This window comes from Daktulosphaira vitifoliae, unplaced genomic scaffold (genome assembly GCF_025091365.1).
Source record: "Daktulosphaira vitifoliae isolate Bord-2020 unplaced genomic scaffold, ASM2509136v1 Scaffold_1, whole genome shotgun sequence".
Classification (NCBI taxonomy): domain Eukaryota; kingdom Metazoa; phylum Arthropoda; class Insecta; order Hemiptera; family Phylloxeridae; genus Daktulosphaira; species Daktulosphaira vitifoliae.
Genome location: NW_026099572.1, coordinates 39,125,785 through 39,148,688, shown reverse-complemented (window position 1 = coordinate 39,148,688; position 22,904 = coordinate 39,125,785). Strand labels below are relative to the sequence as shown.

General features: G+C 27.4%; 1 protein-coding gene and 1 long non-coding RNA gene across 2 annotated transcripts; one reads left to right on the top strand and one right to left on the bottom strand.

Moving 5' to 3' along the window:
- Positions 1-12,114: 12,114 nt before the first annotated feature.
- Positions 12,115-17,867, bottom strand: LOC126895397 (uncharacterized). Its single transcript, XR_007701648.1, has 3 exons — positions 17,778-17,867; positions 17,621-17,701; positions 12,115-12,651 (listed from the first exon to the last, which is right to left on the bottom strand). It is a non-coding gene; the product is annotated as an uncharacterized LOC126895397 (long non-coding RNA).
- Positions 17,868-19,147: 1,280 nt separating this feature from the next.
- Positions 19,148-22,127, top strand: LOC126895394 (homeobox protein Hox-A2b-like). Its single transcript, XM_050667215.1, has 2 exons — positions 19,148-19,726; positions 21,320-22,127. The coding sequence occupies exons 1-2, from the start codon at positions 19,270-19,272 to the stop codon at positions 21,697-21,699; spliced, it is 837 nt and encodes a 278-aa protein (XP_050523172.1). The 5' UTR covers positions 19,148-19,269; the 3' UTR covers positions 21,700-22,127.
- Positions 22,128-22,904: the final 777 nt, after the last annotated feature.

Sequence of the window (22,904 nt, the reverse complement as noted above, 5' to 3'; positions counted from 1 at the left end):
TTAGTTTATTATCATTTAATTATTTTGTTAACTTCATTTAAAAAGTCACATTAATTTTCTATTAAGCTCAATAATTAAAAATTAATTGGTTTCAATAAGACTAAAAATAATGTTATAATTTTTAGTATTTTGCTAGTTTTTTTTGTAATTTTAAGTAACAAAAATTCATTGTGTTATTAATCATCAATCCATGTACACACAAATTGCAAAGGACGAATGTCAATATTTTTTGTTTTTATTTTTTGTTCTTTTGCAACTGAATGACTTTAATTATTATTATTATTTAATTTTATTGATGTGTTTAAATTCAATATTTGATAATTAAACATCATAAAATGTGACCTAACAAATTTAAAGTAATTTTTTTACTTGTACAGTATCCAAAGTACCCAAACAACAGTTATTGTCGTTAAACAATGAAATAAAATTTCGTTGTATAACTAAACATATTCATATTTTTGAGTTACCTATAGATCGTGTAAAACAAACTTTGCCGTTTTCAAGGTAAAATGTTTGCACTTCTATAAATCATACCTCCTATAGTTACTTTAAAAAACCCCTTGTAATAATTGAATTACAAAAGAAGCATATGGACATTCCCCAAATCTATTTTAGAATTCAATGTATATTGGATCTTAATCTTTCGTGTAACTTAACAAAAGACCGTTATATTCAATAGGTTGAATAGTTTTTGGGTATAATTTTGCTTGTTGTGAAAATAGATTTCACGTACATTTAACATTTTAAACTGCAAGTAATATGCTTACTTAGGGTGAACAATTACTGTTTACCTAGGATTAATATCTTAAGTAAATATTAAAAATAGTTATATAAAAGGGTCAAAGCAGATACCATGAAATTAAGGGCTAAGAGTTGCATGGAACTAACGTAACTATTTTGCAGAAATGATGATCATAATAATATCATGACACCTATAATATCTTACTCGTTTAAAACTAGAAGGAATTCATCATAGTTATAGACAAAAATATAAGCTGGCCTATATTTTTATAAGTGTTTTTGTGTTTTTTGCTAATGGAAATATACAAATTTAATATAAAATTGTCGAATTAGTGTTAGTAGCATGAATTTTTGACTTAATGAACATTTGGTGACAAATTATTAGTTCAAATTACTTTTTAGAGAAATTATTCAATCAAAATATGCGAGTATATATATTTTAGTAGTCGAAGTGAACGTGAATCTGACCTTCCATTGTTTGGCTGGTTGCCAAAAATTATAAACGATAATCATTTTAATGCCGATATGGTTTTTGGGCATATTCCCCTTATAACAAAAAGAAAAAATATTATGAAAACGTATATTTGGGCGTTATTTTGGAAATTTGACACAAATCCGCCGTTTAGCACAAAAGCAGAATGCTCACACTGTTAATCGGATACAAGGCTATTATACTCCCCCAGGCGCTATTATAAGGGTATTATACACGTTATTGTCAATACGATATGAGGGCTTTTGTTTGTCATTCCAGTAAGATATCAAAAACGAGTGCGCATTTTATGGCCACAATATTACACCCTAATAACTAATATAGTATTCGATAAATCGCTTATATTATTATTATTCTATGCATAATAACAATCGTATAACTCGTATTGCTTCATCCACTAAATTATAACTGTTATTGTTGTACGATTTAATTAGATAAAATAGTGTTTCAATTAATAAACTAAATCGCACCTTCAGGCGTGGATTAGCTGAGATACTGGATTGTTACAGCATCCCATGTCACACTATATGTTTGAGCCTTTAGTATGATATGTCCTAATTAATCTACTTAGAATTATTGTGAACACTTAATAAGAATGTTGTTACCATCTGAAAGAGGTCTGACCTATTATTGTAGGTTAACTGTAATCGTCATATTTTTTGTTATTTCTCCCTAAAATTTGTAGTATTCCGTGATTTTTTATCAGTCCGCGTCTGCCACACTAACCAAATATATTATAATGAAAAATTAGAACATTATTTAAAGAAGCTAACAAAATTAATAATATTATGTTACTGTAAAATTTGAAAAGAGTTATTTTAGTTATAAGGGAGTATTTATAGAAACAATAAAATTATAGTATAATATTATAATTTTAAAAATATTATGCATTAGAGATATCTATATTAGGGCAGGCAAACATATCGTACAAGTCACTTTGACTGCATTCAGTGGCAAACGTATCGTGTCTTCGTGTATAAATACTTGGTATGGGTTGTGTAGTTTTTTAGATTTCTTTAATACATTCATAGTTTTTTAAAGAAGACTTAAAGGATAAATATAATAATAATGAAAAAAAATAGTAATAACAAAATGTAGGAAGTAAACTTTCTTTTTCATAGAAAATCATTTACATTATATTTTTACAATGAAAATTACTATATGGTAACAGTTATATTAGCTTAATCAGCAAAATTATCATTACCGTATAAATTAATTGATAGAAAAATTAATTTTTAACAAGTAAAAATGAATTTAAAATGCGAGTTAATTGTATCTGTAAAATAAAAAAAAAACCCAGTACAGTGGGGTCGCGGCATAGTTGGGTCCAGTATAGATGATATCTGACAGTGATTAAAATCACTATCATCAGAAACGTTTCGATGCAAATCTGTAGATAGTGTTTAATTTTAAAAAATTGATGGATAATTACAAAAGCAACATCAACTTCTATTTCTTTAATTATTCCCAGATTAGTAATTCTTTTAATTATATATTATATAATTTTTAAAATTAATTGTTTTCAAATTATTATTGATTTTGATTTTTAATATGTTAAAAATTCTTGCTGCTATTAAGGCGCTCGGTGTCGATGATCTATCCGGCTTTCTTTTGTTTTACATTGGCTCTCGCGTATTGGATACGAATACGCGCCATTTATTTAAAAGCGTTATACTTCAAACAGAAATTCCGACATTTGATATTTTACTTAAATTTGTTAATAAGCGCTGTAAGATATTGGAAAACAGTAGCTGTTTTGAGAACATAGACACACGCCATAATCAAAATTCGTCTAATTCGAATAATGTTTTTAATGTATCTACCGTTGACTATCAAATGTCTCCCTTGACATCATGCGCTGCGACGTCTAGCAGTAATAAGTGTATTTGTTGCAGACACGCATACACTCTATCGTTGTCCGGCATTCAAACAGTTATCAGTTCAAAGACGCCGTGATTTTGTCAAATCAACCAAATTATGTTTCTCGTGCATGAGTCCTTCTCATAAGGTCAACGCTTGTAGTTTTACGTCCACTTGTAGACAATGTAATAAGCTTCATCATACAATGCTACACACGGATTTCAAATCGAATGTATCATCGACTAATATCTCCATCCGAAGAATCAAACATCCAGTTTACCGGTACTGCACGTACGAATTGCACTGTAGTGCTTGGTACGGCCGTTGTTCGTGTTTCAGATGAATATGGTAATCATCACTCGGTTCGCGTACTATTAGACAACGGCTCTCAAATTCCGGCGATTACCGATGAGTGCGCTACGCGTATTGGACTAATGCGTCGTCCATGCAGTCACGTAGACTTGGGTGGGCCTGGCCCCCCTTAGATTTAATGTGGCCCAGGGCCGGCCCCCCCAAATTTAAAATTCAATTATTTTTACGAATTATCAATAACGTAATAGGCCTTATATACATTGAAATTATTATTAATTTGTGATTACTATTGAGTAATACAGTTATTATTATGGCTATATTTTCATTTTTATATTCATAGAAAACGTTATTTGAAAAAGATAACGTTCTGGACGTAATAATAAATGGAATAGCAGTTACTCCAAACGTGGTTGTAGATAAATTTTTTTTAACTTTGATCCAATAAATGATAACAAACTATCAAGTATCATTGATACATATTGAAATATGTATTAATTAGAAACTAGTTGATTACAAAATTTGATAAAGTAATACTCTATGAAAAATTTTTTGATAAATCTTATCTTTAATCTGTTTTTTTTTATAATTTAGTAGTTATAATAGGTAATTTATTTGTTTTTGTTAATTTGTTATTTGCGTGCTCTAAATAATAGTAATGAAAATATGACTAAAAAAAGGCAGGAATTGTTTTTAATTTTAAATAAAATAAATTTTACATTGTTTATAATTTATATTTATTTTCAAAATTATTTATAACTTATTTGTTATTAGTATTTAGGTATAAATTATTTTTTCTTAATAGCTTAAAAGTTGTAAAATTAAATCAGCTTATGTTCACATTGTTATTTTATTAGCTTCGATGCAAAGCTGAGAAGGTATTGATTTTACTATGATGTGTTTTTTTTTTGTGTCTGTTACCAATTTTTCTCAGCTCTCACCAAATCGATGTCTTTCAATGATACGTCAAAAGATCACAAATCGTATCTAGTCAAAGACATTATCCTCAAAAATTGAAAATAATTCCCTCGTTCCCCGTAAATGTGGGAAACCTCCAAAAACATTACAATTTTAAAAATCGCTGATTTTCGAAATTTTTTCAATTTTTTTTACTTAAAATTGCTATAACATTTTTAAAAAAAACCAAATCAATTTAATTTTTTTATATATTGATGCATGATATCATTATCTTTCATTTAGTATATTTTTTTTTAATATCTGACCCTTTACCTGCCCACAGGGGGGGATTTAAAATGACAACTTTTTCACAAAAAATTATTTTTTTCAACTTGGCTTTTGAAAATGTTCCGGAAAGTCTGACACTTTTATATATATATTAAATTAATGTTAATGTAATGTACTTTATTATGGAAAAAAAAATTTCGGACTTGCGAATTGAGCTAAAATTATGGTAATAAATTTATTATTTTTTTTTATTATTATAAACTTTCACTTAAAGGACAAAAAAAAGTAGGTTAAAAATTATTACTTTTAACATATTAAAAATCAATAATAACTTGAAAACAATTAATTATAAAAAATATATAATATATAAGTAAAAAAGAATTACTAATCTGGATATAATTAAGGAAGTAGAAGTTGTTGTTGCTTTTGTAATTATCCATCAATTTTTTAGAATTAAACACCATCTACAGATTTGCATCGAAGCGTTTCTTATGATAGTGATTTTAATCACTGTCAGATTAAATCTATACTGGACCCAACTATGCTACGTCCCCACTGTGCCACGTCCTCACTGGGCTGGTTTTTTTTATATTTATCTGTTCATTACCATCAGTCATACTCAATGACTGTCTGAAAAAATCATCTATTGTTTTTTTTAATTATAAACTTTCACAAAAATCAACCATAAAGGAAGAACAAAATAGGTTAAATATGTCATTTTTCATATTTTTAACATTTTAATAATTAAAATCAGTATTAATTTAAAATAATTTTTTTTTATGTCAATACTTATTTTTTAATAATATGTAATTCTATCAAAACTTAGAAGTGAGAGAAAAAGTCTAATTAGAGATTTCAAAAGAGCGCGAAAAGTTGAAAAAAAAAGTATATTTTTGTTTATTATAATTTCTTTGCAGAATAATGGTAATTAGTATAAACCAATAGTACTTAGTATTAAGGGTGTAATAAATTAGTAGTAATATGTATTTAGGGAGCAGAATAATAATAATAATAATAATAATAATAATAAATAATAATAATGAAAAAAAAAAAAACTGTAGGCTAATGTCCATAAGTTGTCGAAGCCTTTTCAAAAAAAAAAAAAAAAAAAATAATAATAATAATTGGTAATAAAGGGAGAGAAAATAGGAATAATTAGTAATTAAGGTTGTGAGATGCAGTAATTTAAGGGTAATAATTAGTAATTCAGGTGAAATATAGTAAATAAGGATCAGAAAAATAGTATCTAAGGGTAATTAATATTTAAGGGTGAATAATAAAGAGAAATTAGAGGTTATACTAAAAGTTAGGGGGATTGGTAATTAAGGGGTATACTAAAAGAGTAGTTAGGGGAATGATTAATTAAGGAGGAATACTAAAACAGTAGTTAGGGGAGTTGGTAATTAAGGGAGTATACTAAAGAGAGAGTTAGGGGGAGTTGGTAATTAAGGGGTATACTAAAGAGAGAGTTAGGGGGAGTTTGTAATTAAGGGGTATACTAAAAAGAGAGTTAGGGGGAGTTGGTAATTAAGGGAGTACACTAAAAGAGTAGTTTTACTCTTAAAATCTGACTTTTTACCTGTCTACAGGGGGGAATTTAAAATGACAACTTTTTCACAAAAAATTTACTTCTTTAACTTAAATTTTGAAAGTGTTCCGGAAAGTCTGACACTTTTGTATATATCTTAAATTAAAAGTTATGTAATACACTTTATTATGGAATAAAAAAATTTCGGACTTTATTTTGTCTTCACGGAGAAAATGGCTACCAAATACTATTATTGTGTAAAAATTCTCGATTTTATTTTTTATATTTTTAACTTTATAATGCTATAACTTATTGAAAAGCGTATGGATCAACATAATTTTTCTATGAGAAATACTATTTTTTAATAATTTTTCATTCGACATACTTTATCTTAATCAGGATATTAATAAGGAACTAGCAGATTATGTAGCTTTTGGAATAATCCACCAATTTTTTAAAATTAAACACTATCTAAAGATTTGCATCGAAGCGTTTTTTTGGATAGTGATTTGAATTACTGTCATATATCATTATACTTGATCTAACTATGCCACGTCACCACTGTGCTGGGTTTTTTTATAATACTGTAATAATTAGTATACTTTATACGAAAACAATTTGTTTTTAACCAACCAATGGTAAAATTTTGAACTTGTAAGATTCATAGAATGGGATACTGTCTAAGGAGGAGTGGAGGGAGCGCCCCCCAAAAAGCTTTTCATGGGAAACAAATTATGGAAAATGATACAAGGGCCCAAAATTGTTGGCCCCTCCAATAAATATTTTCTGGCTACGTGCCTGCGTCCATGTCAAACAGAATTAATTGGCCTAACTCACAATACGGTTGGTCAAGTAAAAACTTGTACTTTTGTGTCTCATCATACAACGGATTCGATTTTCAGTTGCAAAGACTTATTTATTTTACCACAAATAACGTCACAAATGCCAACTGTCTGTCTATCGTCTACCGTTTGTGCACGGTACGATCATTTGTTATTAGCCGATCCGCAATTTGATCAATCGGCATGTATTGACATGCTTATCGGTAGTGACATGTTTCCGTATTTGAATCGGCCTAATACAAAGACCATTCATTCTGAAGGATTGCCATCAGCAGTTAATACTTATCTTGGTTGGGTAATAGTAGGCAAGATAAGTCAGTCGCGTTACAGTTCGTCACCGCAAAAAGTTTTAACAGCTATGTCACGTCCAGTGTTTAGTAACTCTTGGCAAAATATTCATTCTTATAAACCAAAGTTTCATAAAAGTTTGTACAACGCTAAAAAGAACATCTACAATCATTGGCCTTCTGATGATCAAACTCGATGCTCTTTACTATGAACGACCAACGTACCAGCACAACGTCAGATTTACAGAACATCGACTATTTACAACAGCAAGTGTTCAGATTACAACTCAACACCACCGCGTAATTTGGTCCCTCGTATATACATTGTAAAGGACCGTGGAACTTGATTCGTTCGCTTACAAAGTCGCGTATTTTTTTGATAAATGTTTTTAAGACTACGTTAAATTATTATTTATTTGATTATATTTTGTTCATGTTGTTATTTCATGCTATTATTGAAACTACATCTCAAGCTAAGTTCATATTCACTCAAGTTATTTCGAAAACCTTCGTCTTACAAAGCGAGGAGTATGTATGGCACAGAATGCCTTTAGAAGGATCTAGTTTACCAGTTGTTACAAAGATCATTGATTATATTATTTCGTTGGACAGCTGATCACCAGCATCTTGCTTTACTCTCCTCTTGCCCACCCATCACGGCAAATCGAGGACCTCTGTGTCGGTTTTCATCCGTGTACAGTTCATTGTCGTAAGTTAGTCAGTCAATTGTTTTTTGTGTCACTTTTGTTTTGTTGCAAGCGCCTTCGCTTGAATGGTAATTTGTCTGGCCGTTGTACGCCGTTATTCTTTTATTTATTTATTGCACCCTTGTGCTCAAAGTTTACGTGCCCTTGCACGCCACTAGTGATTGGGCCCTGACAATTACTAAACATTATCATTGCCGTAGTCTGTTCTCATCTGCCATTACGTACCTGGATTTACACTTTGACACCTCATACTCATATGTTCGACACCATTACCACAAGATCTCATACAGTCCACTCATCATCATCAACAGCTTCATCTTTTCAGCTGAGTTTTATATTATTTTTAATGTTATTTATTGTTTGTTTTAATTGAGATTAACTATTTGTTTTATGCCGCTTCGCCGGCCACTAGTATTTACCCACGTTACCCCTTAAATTTAAGATACTATCTGAACATTTTCTAATATATGTGATTATTTGTTATTTAATTATTGTCTACTCTCGTTTACTTATTGGATGTATAGTTAACCGTCATCTCCTAGGTGACCCACTCCCGCATCAATAATAACGTTTTTTAAACAGGCTTAAGGTAATACGGCATTCTAGTGCGGTGCACAACTAGCCGTCCTACGGTCTAGCTGCCTCGTACAAACACTATATAATACTATAACTTATTGAAAAGTGTATGGATCAATACAATTTTTTTATGAGAAATAATATTTATATCCGTCTTTTATTCGACATACTTTTTTTTAAAAATAAACCTATTTCCCTTTACATATTTATATATTATACTTGTAAATCATAAAACTTGTAATCAGGATATAAATAAGGAAATAGGAGATCATGTAGCTTTTGGACTATTCCAGCATTTTTTTTAAAAATTAAACACTATCTACAGATTTGCATCGAAGCGATTTTATAATAATGATTTTAATCACTGTCAGATATCATTATACTTTACCCAACTATGCGACGTCCCCACTGTGCCGCGACTCCACTGTGTTGGGTTTTTTAAAATTTATATAATATTTAACGAAAAAAAAACCGTAGTAAAGGTAAAACTTTATGGTTCCGAATTCTTTTTTTCACTTTAATTTATAATCTATAATATTCCGGAGTTTAGTGCTGGTAATTCAGTAGAATAATACGTGACACTAATCAGGTGTGTGATATTATATGTTCTATTAACAGTATCAACAATAGTATTAAACCAATATAAGTCGTTTGGGAAATCGTGGATGTAATAATACCCATCCAATTAAAACAATAATTACTTCACCAACTTATGCGTTTGATATTTTCAAATCTAAGAAAATGTTTTATCTTTACAACCACTTTCTACCATTCGTGTCAGTTATAATCGAACAAAATTGCATAAAAAAATTCGAGATGAATAAGCCTCGTAAATGAAATGGAGAACTTTATTTAATTATTAAGTATGTTAGAAAAATATCAGTTATCATCTCTAAAAATAATAATGTTCAAATTTTCTTATAATGAATACCTTTTAATATTCGTAATTTTATAACAATTCCTTTTTTACGAAATGTTTTTGACACGGTCCCGCGTCGCTTTGTCATAAAGAGCACCACGCACGGGCCACCTTTGTCAGTCATTTCCCTACTACGTGTATATGGTTGTTTGACAGACCAACACCGCGGACCACACGGTACCAAGTCCAGTAAGTGCCGCTGACGACGACCGCCACAAATGAACGTTAAGTCTTCTACACGTCGTCGAAAAGACAACGTTGAGAATGTACACCATCGGCTCCAGCGTGTCGCACGACTGAACCCAATGAACCAATACAGTACCAGTGTACCGTCGCTGGTACAGTATCGCTTAGCGTTGATGGCGACGCGTCACCATAAACGCTTCTAACTTTTCACGTCCAATGACCATTCTGGACAACGCGTCCCCAAAGTGTTACGATATTATGCGTAGATTATTAATAATTGCGTTCGTCTTCGGTTTTTAATTAATCTATTGTTGCTTATCAATATCACGTTCTCTATCATCTAAAGTATTAGGTTATTTATATACCACCTGATGCAACTGCTGATATATATACTAATTGTGATGCAATAAAAACAATAGTTTTTAATAACCCTAATCATTACATTATAATAACTGGTGATTTTAATTTAAATAATTTTATTTGGTCTTACTAATCTCTTCTTTTTCAGATATTATAGGCCATTAATTCGCATTACTGCTCCACACAGCCTCCTCGATTCCTCTTTATCTTTTATCAATTCCTCCGGATTGTCAACCTCAAGTATCCCGAAATTCTGGCTGGGTTCATTTAACCATTTTTCTATTGCCTGCTCAATGGTCTTTTACCTTCTGGTTTCCAGTTCAAAGCATCTTTCATAATGCCACTCAATTTTCATTCGTGTTCCATTTAGTTAATTTTTTTTTTCATTTTAGCGTATGTATAATGTTGTTTTCTTCTCTTAAAAATTCTTGAATTTCATAATTTGATCTAATTTTGTATTCACCTGTGTGGTTATTTTTTTTTAGGTCCAAAAATGCGTCCGATGAATTTTCTTTCTAAAACTGCTAGCTATCTTTCATCCTCCTTTGACGTTGACAACATTTTATATGTATAATTGCCAGTCTTACTAACACCTTGTACAACCGCATTTTTAATTTGTTAGATAATAACCTAGACCTAAAGGTTTCTTCAGCATCTATTTTCAGTTTTTATTTTTATTTCCTCATGGTAATTATTGCGACTATTTATGTCAACTCCAAGATATTTAAAGATATCGACTACGTCAACCCCCATTAATGTAGAGACCAAGTTTTGGAGGTCATCCCCTATTTTCTTGCTGGAAATAATATTGGAATCAGTAAGGGACTATAGGTAGTTTTAATTGGTCCAATGATTTAAATGTTTGGGATTATATTCCAGGAAATATTTTACACAAGTTCTATATAGATTTATTAAATTGTATACATTAGATTGTGTATAACTTAGTTATGATCTTAAATTCACAACTATTCTCGATTATTTTGAAACCCTGAATCGAAAATAAATGATAATCACCTTTCTTTGGAATTTTATATAAAAATTAATGGTTTATCAGATTATGATTATAATGAGGTTGCATTAATAATTAATTTTAACTATTGCAATTTTAATGAAATTTCATTTTTGATTTTAATATTAATTTTGAACTTTGATATTACTTTATCTTTTAAAGTATTAGTATAATTTTTATGAAATTATTTATTATTTTTAACTTTATATGTACAAAAAATTTAAATTTCTAATAATTATTCCCCTGTTAGAGCAAATTCTATTTTAAAAAACTGATTATTGATAAAAAATGTGCTCACAAAAATTTAAACTTCATCCTTCTAATGATAATTATGTTAAAATATTATATTTTCAGAGGAAATGTAAATATTTAATTTCTGCTTTTTATGCTCAATACATTATTAATATTAGGAACATCATTCAATCGAATATTAAATAACTATCTGATAATATGACAATTTTCTAAAAAAAAATAAATAGTATAGTATCTAATAGTGTTAAATATGGTAATTTCACATCATCAGATATTTCTGAATCTGTTTAATATTTGCCAATTATTTTTCTTGTACTTACGTTAACGATTCAATAAAATTTAATGTGCAGTTTTCACTTTCAAATGTTATTTCAATAAATCATAATAATATTAATTTAAGTTCTCGGGTCATAGATCACATGGTGATCTATAATCCTATGATGGCATACCATCATAGGTCATGATGATAAACTGTCAGTTTTTTTTAATTTTGTAGCTTAGTATTAGCTAGACTGTTGCATCTTAGATTTAATATTTTTGAATTTGGGCTAATTTTTTGATATTTGAAAAATAAGTTTCATCACATCATTACTTAAGTCAAGTGATAAACATTATGTTAATAATTTCAGACATATTTGCAAAATCTCTCTTAATCTAAAAATTTTTGAAGGAATTATTACAAAAAAATCAATTAAAATATTGTTTCCTGATTTATGCAAAAATCAGCATGGATTTTAACCTTATATGTCTGTTACTTTAACAATCCAAAATTCTTAAAGCTTCTCATGACCATGTACAATTGGATTTTTTATTTTATTAAATATAATTTAATTCAGAAAAAAAGTAACCTTACGACTTGTTTTGTTTATTAATAATCAGTCACTAAATCTTAAAATGATAGTTTATGAAATTGAATTATACACCGGTGTATCTTCAACCTTTACGTATCGAAACGTTTACAACAGTAAATTTAATAATTGTCAGATCAATATATTATATTAAATTGTTTGGTAATATAAAACAGTTTTACGTTTCTGTTACGGTGATTATGGGAAAATAAAGTTGATACTATGTGCATGTTATATTTTTAGTGATATTAGTGTGTATTTAACTTATACGAATTACATAAAGTACTTATTTTTGCATTTATGTGCATTTAATACGATCATTATGCCAAATTTAAAATTTCATAATGACAACATTGGATTCATTTATGGTTGTATAAGAACTTCTTGTTTTAATGTAGTTTTTGATACTTTCTCTTCTTTAAACTTGTATCTGCACATTTTCATTTCTATTAAATATGGTAATCACCTGAACTTGGTGTTTTCAAACTTAAAATTTATTCTAATTACTAATTCTTCTGAGTTCCTCTTGATCCCAATCACCCAACATTATATCTAAAACATCATACCTTTAATTAAATTAGAAATATATGTTATTCTTTATGGTAATTTAATTTTAAATGCAGAAATTGTGTACAAATGTCTCAGGCTTTGGCTGTAGATAATTGGACTAGCTTGTACCAGTGTGATAATGTAAATAACACTTAAGATATATTATACAGTATTATTCTTCATAATAAGGATTTATTCTTGTCAAAGTTATTTCTATTTATTTCCTCCTTTTTGTTTGTCAAGTTAACTTCATTCATCAATACGTATGAAAATTATTTACATAAACAATTTAAACAGATAATAAATCTACTAATAATGAGTTCTATTTAATAAAAACAAAATTCTAAACGTTGTTATTCAGAGCATTTATGTTAACAAATTGCAACTCAGTTTGCTTTAAGGTAAATTTGTTAATGGTACAGCAGCTAAAGTAAAAAACATTGATTAATACATATTTTTATTTTTTTTTAATTATATTATGTATTTACAATTTTTTTTTCTGTACTTAAGTAGAAACTTTTTTTTTTGTATTGTATTATGTTTGTAATCTGTTACAAACTACTCTATTGTTTACTGGGCGATATCAATAATAAATAAATAATATTATTTTTAAATATTAATTATTTAATTTTTAATATTAAAAATATTCGTGGAAAAATCTATCTCCCATATCTGCTACTGTACTTGCACAAAAACGCATACCACCCGCAACTTTATTCACTTTTGTGGCTTTACCATTGAAGATATCAATGAGATCGATTTCATTCATAACAGCAAAAAATAGATCAATATAACTGAACGATACATTTTGATTTTAAGTGAGAAGCGGTAAAGGACTAACTATAAAAGAACAGATGAACAACAATGGGAAATGATATTCGCGTGGCAACATATTGTACCTGACCCAGACGTCCTACAAGTAGTCACTGATATCAATCCGTGAAACTACACATGTATTTCATTCAATTAGATATGTCATCGTCCAAATAAGGGACAAGTCAAGCGCTAAGTACCTGAGATTGTATGTGCAGCCTACCCATTGTAAATTTAGTATAACTAATTGTAGTTTTAATATAATATAGCCGCTTTATAAAGAATAAAAAGGTTTGTCAGATGTGGAAGACTTTAAGGAGAAAAAAGTACAAAGAGGAAAGAAAAGAATGCGAAAAGGAAATTTGATGGCACTGGAGTGTAAAATTTGAATCCATGAATGAAAATGAAACCATAAAACATTTTATCATTGAAATTTTTGAAATATATTTTTAAATACAAATTATACAAGATTTTTTTTTTTGACAATGGGAAAGAGTTATTAATAGGTTATAATTAAAAATAATTATAGTTCAATTAGTTAAATAATTTATATAATTTTGTAAAAAGCGTTTTTATAAAAAAAAATATTTTTCCTACAAGTTACTAATAAACGATATTATCATATAATCATTACACTTTATTGCATTTTATTGTTATAAGTAATTTTTTATAAATTAAAAAAAAAATAGTTTTATTGTGCACTTTATTATTTTGTATACGTACTTCAAATAAAGACTGCACATAAACGAGATAATAAGATGAAAAATTAATTTAATTGAAATTTTTTAGCTTAATGAAGATATTTAGATTTTACATTAACTTAATTTCTCTTTTGTCTAATATTAATTAGATATTGACAACTTAATTTGTTTTAAAAAATAACGGATTATTTTTAACTGTTAATTCGATAACTTATTAAATTTTCATTCTAACAAGTTACAAAATCTTTAACTTACCCACCCTTACTTCAAATATTTTCAAAAAAATGTCAATATTTTTCATACTTTTTAAAATTGATCCGGGAAACCTGTATTTATAAAATACTTAATTAATTAAAGATTTTGTGGTTTTTATTTATTTTGAAATATAAATTTGAACATCAAAGTTAAAGAAAAACATAATTTTTATTCAAAAAATAAAATAAATTAAGAAATTCATATGAGCTATAAAAAGTATTAAATTGGTTTCCTACAAATTAGTATTCCATTTATGGATATGGAATTAAGATGCTAAGTAATTAATGCCTCTCCACTATCCAAAAAACATCTTTATCAAACTTTTTTGTGTACATTTGCATTATATATTCCGAGTAATTAAATATGTGAAAACGTTATGACATACTATGCTATAAAGAATATTTTCTATTGTATTTGTTATATTAATTTTTAGCATAATTTCCTTTTACGAATAAAATTCTAAAGAAAGTGAAAATTCGTGAATATTTATTATTTTTATCAGACAAAATTTTAATGAAATCTATGTTAAATAAGCGTGAAATGTGTACCTTCAAGATGTTTTTTCTATATATTTTTATTTATCAACGTTCATATAAAAAAATTCACAATGCTTTTTTTGTGTATTAACCATTAAGAATATCGTTTATAGATGCACTCAAGCACGTCTAACTGGTGGCAATGCAGTGGTAGAGTAAGTATATACAATAGATAAAAGATGATTGTGAAATTCTTCAACACAGATGCGTGTACAAACGCACTCCCGCATTCATACTTATATAAAGGTAACTAATGATTATATGGATAATATGATCCTAAAAGAGGCGGCAATCGTGTGATATTGTATATATGAAGTCAAATACTTCAATAATAAAAAAAACTGATACGTTAAGATCGGCTTCTAACCGTGACTTATCGACTAGAAAATTTCTTTTACTCCTACATCGTTGAACTCAGCAGGACAACAGAAATAAAATAAATTTAATACATGAATGAATGAAAATACGGGTTTTACACGTGGAATCAGCATAGTACTCTTCAAAGCATAATGCCTACTCGACCTTCTGTATAACATTTTTGAGTATGTCTACAATGAGTTCTGGTACTTGTCCAATACAGTAATATAATATTCAAATGTTTTATTGTTATTTAATGTAAGAAAGACCTATAGATAAAATTTTATTTATAATTGTAATGTACACAGGGATCCCGAGAGAGATAACTATCCTTGATTATCCGCCATAGTTAAAATTTAATTTGTTTACTATTTTAATTGAAAATTATTAAATTTCAGCTTTAATTATACTTTTTTATTATACATCATTATTTATATTACATAGAAGGACGGTGTAACTAAGTAAGTAACATAGCAGTGCCTTAAGACGCACTGTCTCTGGTTCAAAACTCGGTCACTAGTGGTTCCGTGTGGTGATCAGTTGATTGTAATAATTAAAACCAACGCATCCCTTTCTCCAGTAACAGACTCATTACCCATTCTGGATTATTCATAGTTAAAATGTCTTCTCCTCGGAGAAAGAGCTAAATACTCTAGAGAACCACGAAAGCATGAAGAAATAATTAGTTATTTTATATTTTGAGTCACGTTTTATTTGTTTTTGAATTTTTCATAATGTTTTGTTATAAACCACCTGAATTTGTTTGTATTTTATTAATTAATATATATATATATATGTATATATATATATAGATATAATATAAATTATAGACCTAGTTCAATTATGTTTAGTGAGAAAATAACGAAGTATGATAATTGGCCATGATCAAATATTTAGAATATTTAAAGCTAAGTGAACATTTTGTTAAAAAAAATCAAGTGTCCCGTAATTTTACGTATGTAATAGATAAAAAGTGATATTTTGAGATTTTTAATTTTCAAAAAAGATGAAATGTTTTTAAATAAAATGAAATTATGCTACCATTGACCTATAAAGGGTTATTCTATACCTATTTGCTTTATCAGGGTACCTGAGGAAAGTGAATAATGTTTAATTTTTACATGTTTAATAGTTAAATGATCTTATTACAGTTTAATAAAAAATTAACTACAAGAGTAAAATCGTAAATTTGAGATATTTTCACAAAATTACTACTTATTAAAATATATTTGGCAACAACACTTTGTAAATATTTTTAATGTTTATCTTAGCCTATCCGTTTTGCTCTAATTTGAGTCATTGATTTTTTTTTAAGTATACTTTTGCAACGCTTAAATTTTGTATCCCGTAATCACACCACTGACTTACAGATTTTAGAAAATGAGATTTCACATTTTTAGTCGATTATAACCCAACCCATAGATATCATGCATATTGTATAAAAAGGCTAAAATGCCTAAAAAGAGAATTTAAAATCATAAGTACTATTTATTAATGAATGTTATAACAATGATAAAACTTCAGCTAGATATTAATAAGTGTTAATAAAGGCTACACTATTCTAAACAATTTTTTTATACTGAGCTATACACTATTTGTGCGTTGCATGACCACCGGAGTTGGAGGTATGTCCTTACTTATAAAAAAATTTAAAATCCGAATTACTATTAACACTCTTGAACTTGAATAATGTACACGCGAACAAAAATTACACGTGTTATCGTACCTTTGAAAGACATTATACGTGAATGAGCCAGAAGTGAATACTTATCCTCAGTAAGTCAAAATACAAAAAAATCTGTAGTATTGTTACATTAGTCGAATTCGATGGTAATTTTACGGATAGGCTAGTGCTACATTGATCGATTGGTACACGCCCTCTAACTGTACATCTGCTCAGCACATTACCACAATCTTGTTAACGACAGTCATTAATACGGTCCAACGATTTTTTTGTGTATTTTCTACGTTATTCATATATTTTTTACATGTATCTTTTTTCTAACTGGTTGGATACGTAATGCATTATACCTCAATGTTGACGCCTTCTTCATAAGTGTTTAACTCACCAGTGTGACGATGGATTGCATTCAACAAAGATAATATCAATAAATCGTTAAAAACTATAATTAGAGAAACCTCAGGTAAAAGTGCGCACTTTTATTCTATCGAGTGTAATTTATAGAAAAAGGTAGAAAACAATATTTTTACGCAGTACAAAAAGAACAAATAAAGTATTAGTAATGAGATTTGAACTTTTCTAATGAGTAATGAACTGAAATAAAGTAAATAATAAAAGCATACTCTTACCCCATTAATAAGATAAAAGTCCAGTTGGTATTGAGTAAGTTTCTTAACGTACATATTTTTTCAGTTAATTGATAAATTTATCTATAATTAGAATTTTTAATTAAATTCAAAAAAAATATGATAAGTATGTCATTTTCTCAAGCCAAATCCAACTCACCTGCTTTCATTGGTCTATGGTTTCGATACGAATATTTACAAAAATGACTCACAAATTTTTTTTTACTACAATTTATACATAATTTTTAAGTTGGGCGTTGTTCACACAAAAAATTGATTTATTTTTAACTTTGACGTCCGTTTACACAAAGAAGGTAAATCTTGAAGACAACATAAAATATATTATATAAGCTTTATTTTAAACTATATGTAAAAATGTCAAGATTTAAGAAAAAAAATTGTTATTGTTGTGAATAAATAGCTTAATACATCTCTGTTAAGTAGGTATATGATTGGATTTTTATATAGTATATATTATATACTATATAAAAATAATACATTAAAAATTTAAGAAAATAATTTTTTTTAAATCCATTAATATTGAGTTAAAATAGAAATAAAAATTTAATAATTTTACAAAAAAAAGTGTACGATTTTTTAATTAATGTGTCTTAAGTTCTTAAGACATTTCTTTTTACATTACTACAAGGTGTTTGCTATTTTTAAATCTATTTTGTGGGTAAGTAAAAATTTAACTTTTCAAAAAAGAACTCAAATAGAAGTGATAAATCTAAAATATTTTCAAAAATAATTTTATTAATTTCAAAACTGAATTTTTTTGTGAGTATTTCTTCCATTTAGGAAATGGAAGATATCTATATGCTAAATTTTTAGTGCTTTAACTATGTACAGTAATGATCTTTTGACGTATTGTCGAGCGTCATCGATTCATAAGTAGCTAATAGTCGTGTCTATAGAAAAAACAAATTCGAAATAGAAAAACGAATATAGCTTAAACTTTATCATATTAGGTATAATAATCTTATTATATAATAGAACAAGGAAATTTTAATATAATTAATTAAAATATATTATAATTTTAAAATCTAAATAAATTTTTTAGTGAATTATTAGATGATTTTCTGAGACACTCTTTTTTACATAATTATAATTGTTAAATGTTTTAATCTTACTTTAATTGTAGTATATAATTAATTCATGTATATTTAATATTGTGGTTACAATGATGCGTATGTAACGTAAAAAATACACTGGTCACTAATTCAAAAAACTATTCAATCATGATTAATTGGTTGATGTAATATTTATACCGTCGAGTGCTGATCTTAGTAAAGTGACGGCAAGGGTCTGATCGGTTAAATTAGCGGTATAGGTTTTTAAAAACAGACAACAAACACGCGTACAATGTAATATAATAAAAGAAGAGGGTGGCACAAAGGTCCCTACACACATACATACAAATTTGAGTACCCTAGAGGGTACATTATAGGGTAAGATGAATGGGAGGTGCTTAACTGTTAAGGAGGAGGGGATACTAAACTCGTCCCTTTAGCCCACGTTTTGATCTACCGGTTTGTCAGTGTCTCTTCGTGGTAAGTTCCTAATAGACGTTAACGCTGGATTGATAAAAGTATATCATATCGCGAAGTGCGTGTTTTTAATAAAAACCTTAAATCTAAAACAATTTAAGAATGGATAATTTACCGGTAACTATTACTACATCGAGCGGTAATAAGAAACCAATGTCACGTTCGTTTTTAATCGATTCTTTAATTGGAGGTGGAAATGGCGTTAAACATCCCTGTGCAGTAACAAGTGCTAGTAACAAAGTTGAATCTTCCATTTTGCCGTATCATCCACAACTTGGTGAATACCTACACTTTCTGAACCAAACAGCAGCAGCTGTATATCGGTATCAACAACAACAACCTACTTTAATCACGTCTAGATCAATGACACCATTACTTGGAGAGTTTTCGACAGTAACTAAGTTTAGAGACGCAAACAGTTTGATGTATGATCGACAAGTAAATAATAATTTAGTAAGACCTGTACCACTAGTAATGCACAAAGCAAAACATCAAGCCAAAATTCAACGAATTGCTGTTTCCAAAAAAAGGGTGGCAGAAAAAGCACCAGTAAAAACAGGTTAGAATGGTTATTTCGATAATCATGTATAAAGTATTTAATTTTTTAGTAGTAGTACAAACTGAATGAAATTTTCATTTGGAAAAATAACTATTGTAGCATTAGAATTTTAAGTATTTTAGATATTATTCGGTTGCTTTTATTATTCGATATAGAGTAAAAATATCATCTTTTCTTGACCATAATCTATAGCCATTATAATCATTTAAGATGAATAATCATTGAATTTTATTGAAAATACTATAGTCACATTGATTCACATAAAAAACGTATTAAAATATTTTATCATCGGATAAGATATTTACTGGAGTATAATGAGAATAACTAAACATATAGCTCAATTTAATTAATATTCATTACTATAGTAAAATCTATTGATTCGAAACAGTAAATAGTATTTATAATGTTATATAATATTGCAAAAAATATTTTGGTTTTTTAACGATATATATTTATTAATTTATCAGTTATTAACTACTTTTAACCTTCATCTTATAATATATTCGGGTATTAAATATCCGAATATATAATCCTATAACCAATATATATATATATATTGGTTATTGGTATTGAATTTTTTCCATAAAAGTTATTATTGATTGAATGATTGTCTATAATTAAAATGAAAAATCTAATAGTAATGTTATCTATGTAATCATAAAATTTTTTTGTTCTTTTTTCTATAACAGAAACGATTTATTAATTTAAATATTATTTAATTATCATCAATAAAATACTTGACACATTTTTAAAAAAAATATATTTCCTAAAATGGTTGAATATTTATTTTTTTAAATTTTTCATAAATTTGAATAAAATTATTATTTTATGTTAAATAAAAATATCTCAATAGTTTGCTACATAAAAATTATAAAATTACAAATATACAAATTATTATTAAATTTAATAGATTTGCATCAAAGCGTTTTATGATAGGGATGTTGACCGCTGTCAGATATCATATATATTTGTTTCCATTATGCCATGATCCCATAACAATGTTTTTTGGTTATGATATTCCTTAATTCAATAAGTTATTTTTGAACTAAAAAGGTTAAATTTAATTTTATATATTGATTTTTTAGATAATATCGCCGTGCGCAACAAATAAGGCAGTAACTCAAAAAAATTCGACTTTGATATTATAAGTTATTTGACTTTAGATTTTATTCTTCTTATAATAATCTTAATAAAAATATTAAACATTTGATTTGAATCGAAATAAAACCACCTAGAAAATTGATTAACATATAGGATGTAATCAAAAAATAAATTTTATTTTTAATCACCTGAAAAGTGAATTACTGCCTTATTTGTTGCATATATCGATGCAGGTTTTTTCTAGGAAATAATTAATAACTGATAAATCAGAAAATAATAATAAAAAGTCGCTAGAATTAAAATAATCAACATGAAAAAGATAAATCTGTAGCTATATAATTGTAACTATAAATAATATTTTTGGTATAAATAGAACTTTTCATGTCTCCGCTGTAAAAATGTAATTTAAATAATTTTAGCAAATATGAATTCATTATGTAACGTTTAAATATATAATTAATTATCTCATGATAAAATATTTTAATTTTTCAGAGTGTCCATCAATAGATCCATTGAGGGAATCCGATTTTGAAAGTGATACTGATTCTGGTAGTTCTAAGCGAATTAGAACTGCTTTTACTAGTAATCAATTGCTCGAGCTAGAACGAGAATTCTCTAGTAATATGTACCTATCTCGATTAAGGCGTATTGAGATTGCCAACTGCTTACGATTATCTGAAAAGCAAGTAAAAATATGGTTTCAAAATAGACGAGTTAAGCAAAAGAAAGAAGATGGATCAAATTCAACAACAACCAACAGATCTTGTTGTAGCTGTCCTAAATCAAACCACCACATTCCAAATATTTCAAATAGTACTCTTTGTCAAAAAAGAGATAGTCTAGGGGACTACATCCATGATAGTGACAGCTAATACTACAAATAAAAATATTGAAATTTGACTTCAATATTATTTAGGGATAGAATGTTAAAAGTTTCATTCTAATGTGTCGAATAAATTTTATAATTCACATAAACTTATTTATAAGAATATTAACTTTATACCCAGGCATCGTTTATTCAATTGAGTGTATTATTTTTTACATAAAATAAGGTGTTAATTTATTGTTGAATGAATATTACCAACTATTACAAAAAACCGAATAATTTTTTTTTACTTTTTGTACAACGTGTACATTTTTTACCGTCCTTATGAATTATTTCATAATGCAAATGTAAAATAATTATAGAACTAAGTTTCTTAAAATGTATAGATATAGTAATTCCTTAATTTTGTTATCACATATTTTATCATTTTTAATGTATATACTTTATACAATACTACTATTTTACTAATATGCATATTTATTTTTGTAATTTTTTTACAAATATATGACAATGATTATTAGTTAAAATATATATATATATATATATCAAACAATAGTTAAAAAAAAAATTTTAATATCTTTTTTAATATTTATCTATTACCAAAATGATAAATTCACTTACAGTTTCAATGCAAAATTGATAAAGTCTGGCATGCGCTGACCAGGTGTATAAAGAACAAGGATAGGCCAGAAATGAGCATGACATTTAGATGTATTTTTTTTTTTAAATTATGAGAAGATAAACAAAAATTAAAAAAAATTTTTAAATAAGACTAAAATTTTTCAATTAAAAATTTTTAGATTAGGCCAGCTTATTTTTAAACGAGAGCGGTCGAATAGATCGGCGTAAATCTGGATAAAGTATTAATTTACTGTAATATGTTTATGAATCAATTAACAATTTACTTAATAAGTTAAAAACATTAGAAATGAATGGTTTTAATCGTCTATATAGAGAAATTGATCTAAGTAACTTTTTAATTGATAACTGATTAGTTTCAGAAATATACTAAACAAAAAGACACTAAATTATTTAATATTAATGTCTTAGTACATTTACGTACTATAATATATGTTTATTCATATATTAAACTTATAAATCATTCAATATATATTTCATTCACATAACATTTATGAATATCTGTAGCTTCCCCTTTATATGTTGGAAGAAATGTATATGTACAGAAGAGTTTTGTATATTGACAATGTAAATTGTCAAAAATTCTTAATCATTAATAAATATTTTATTCCT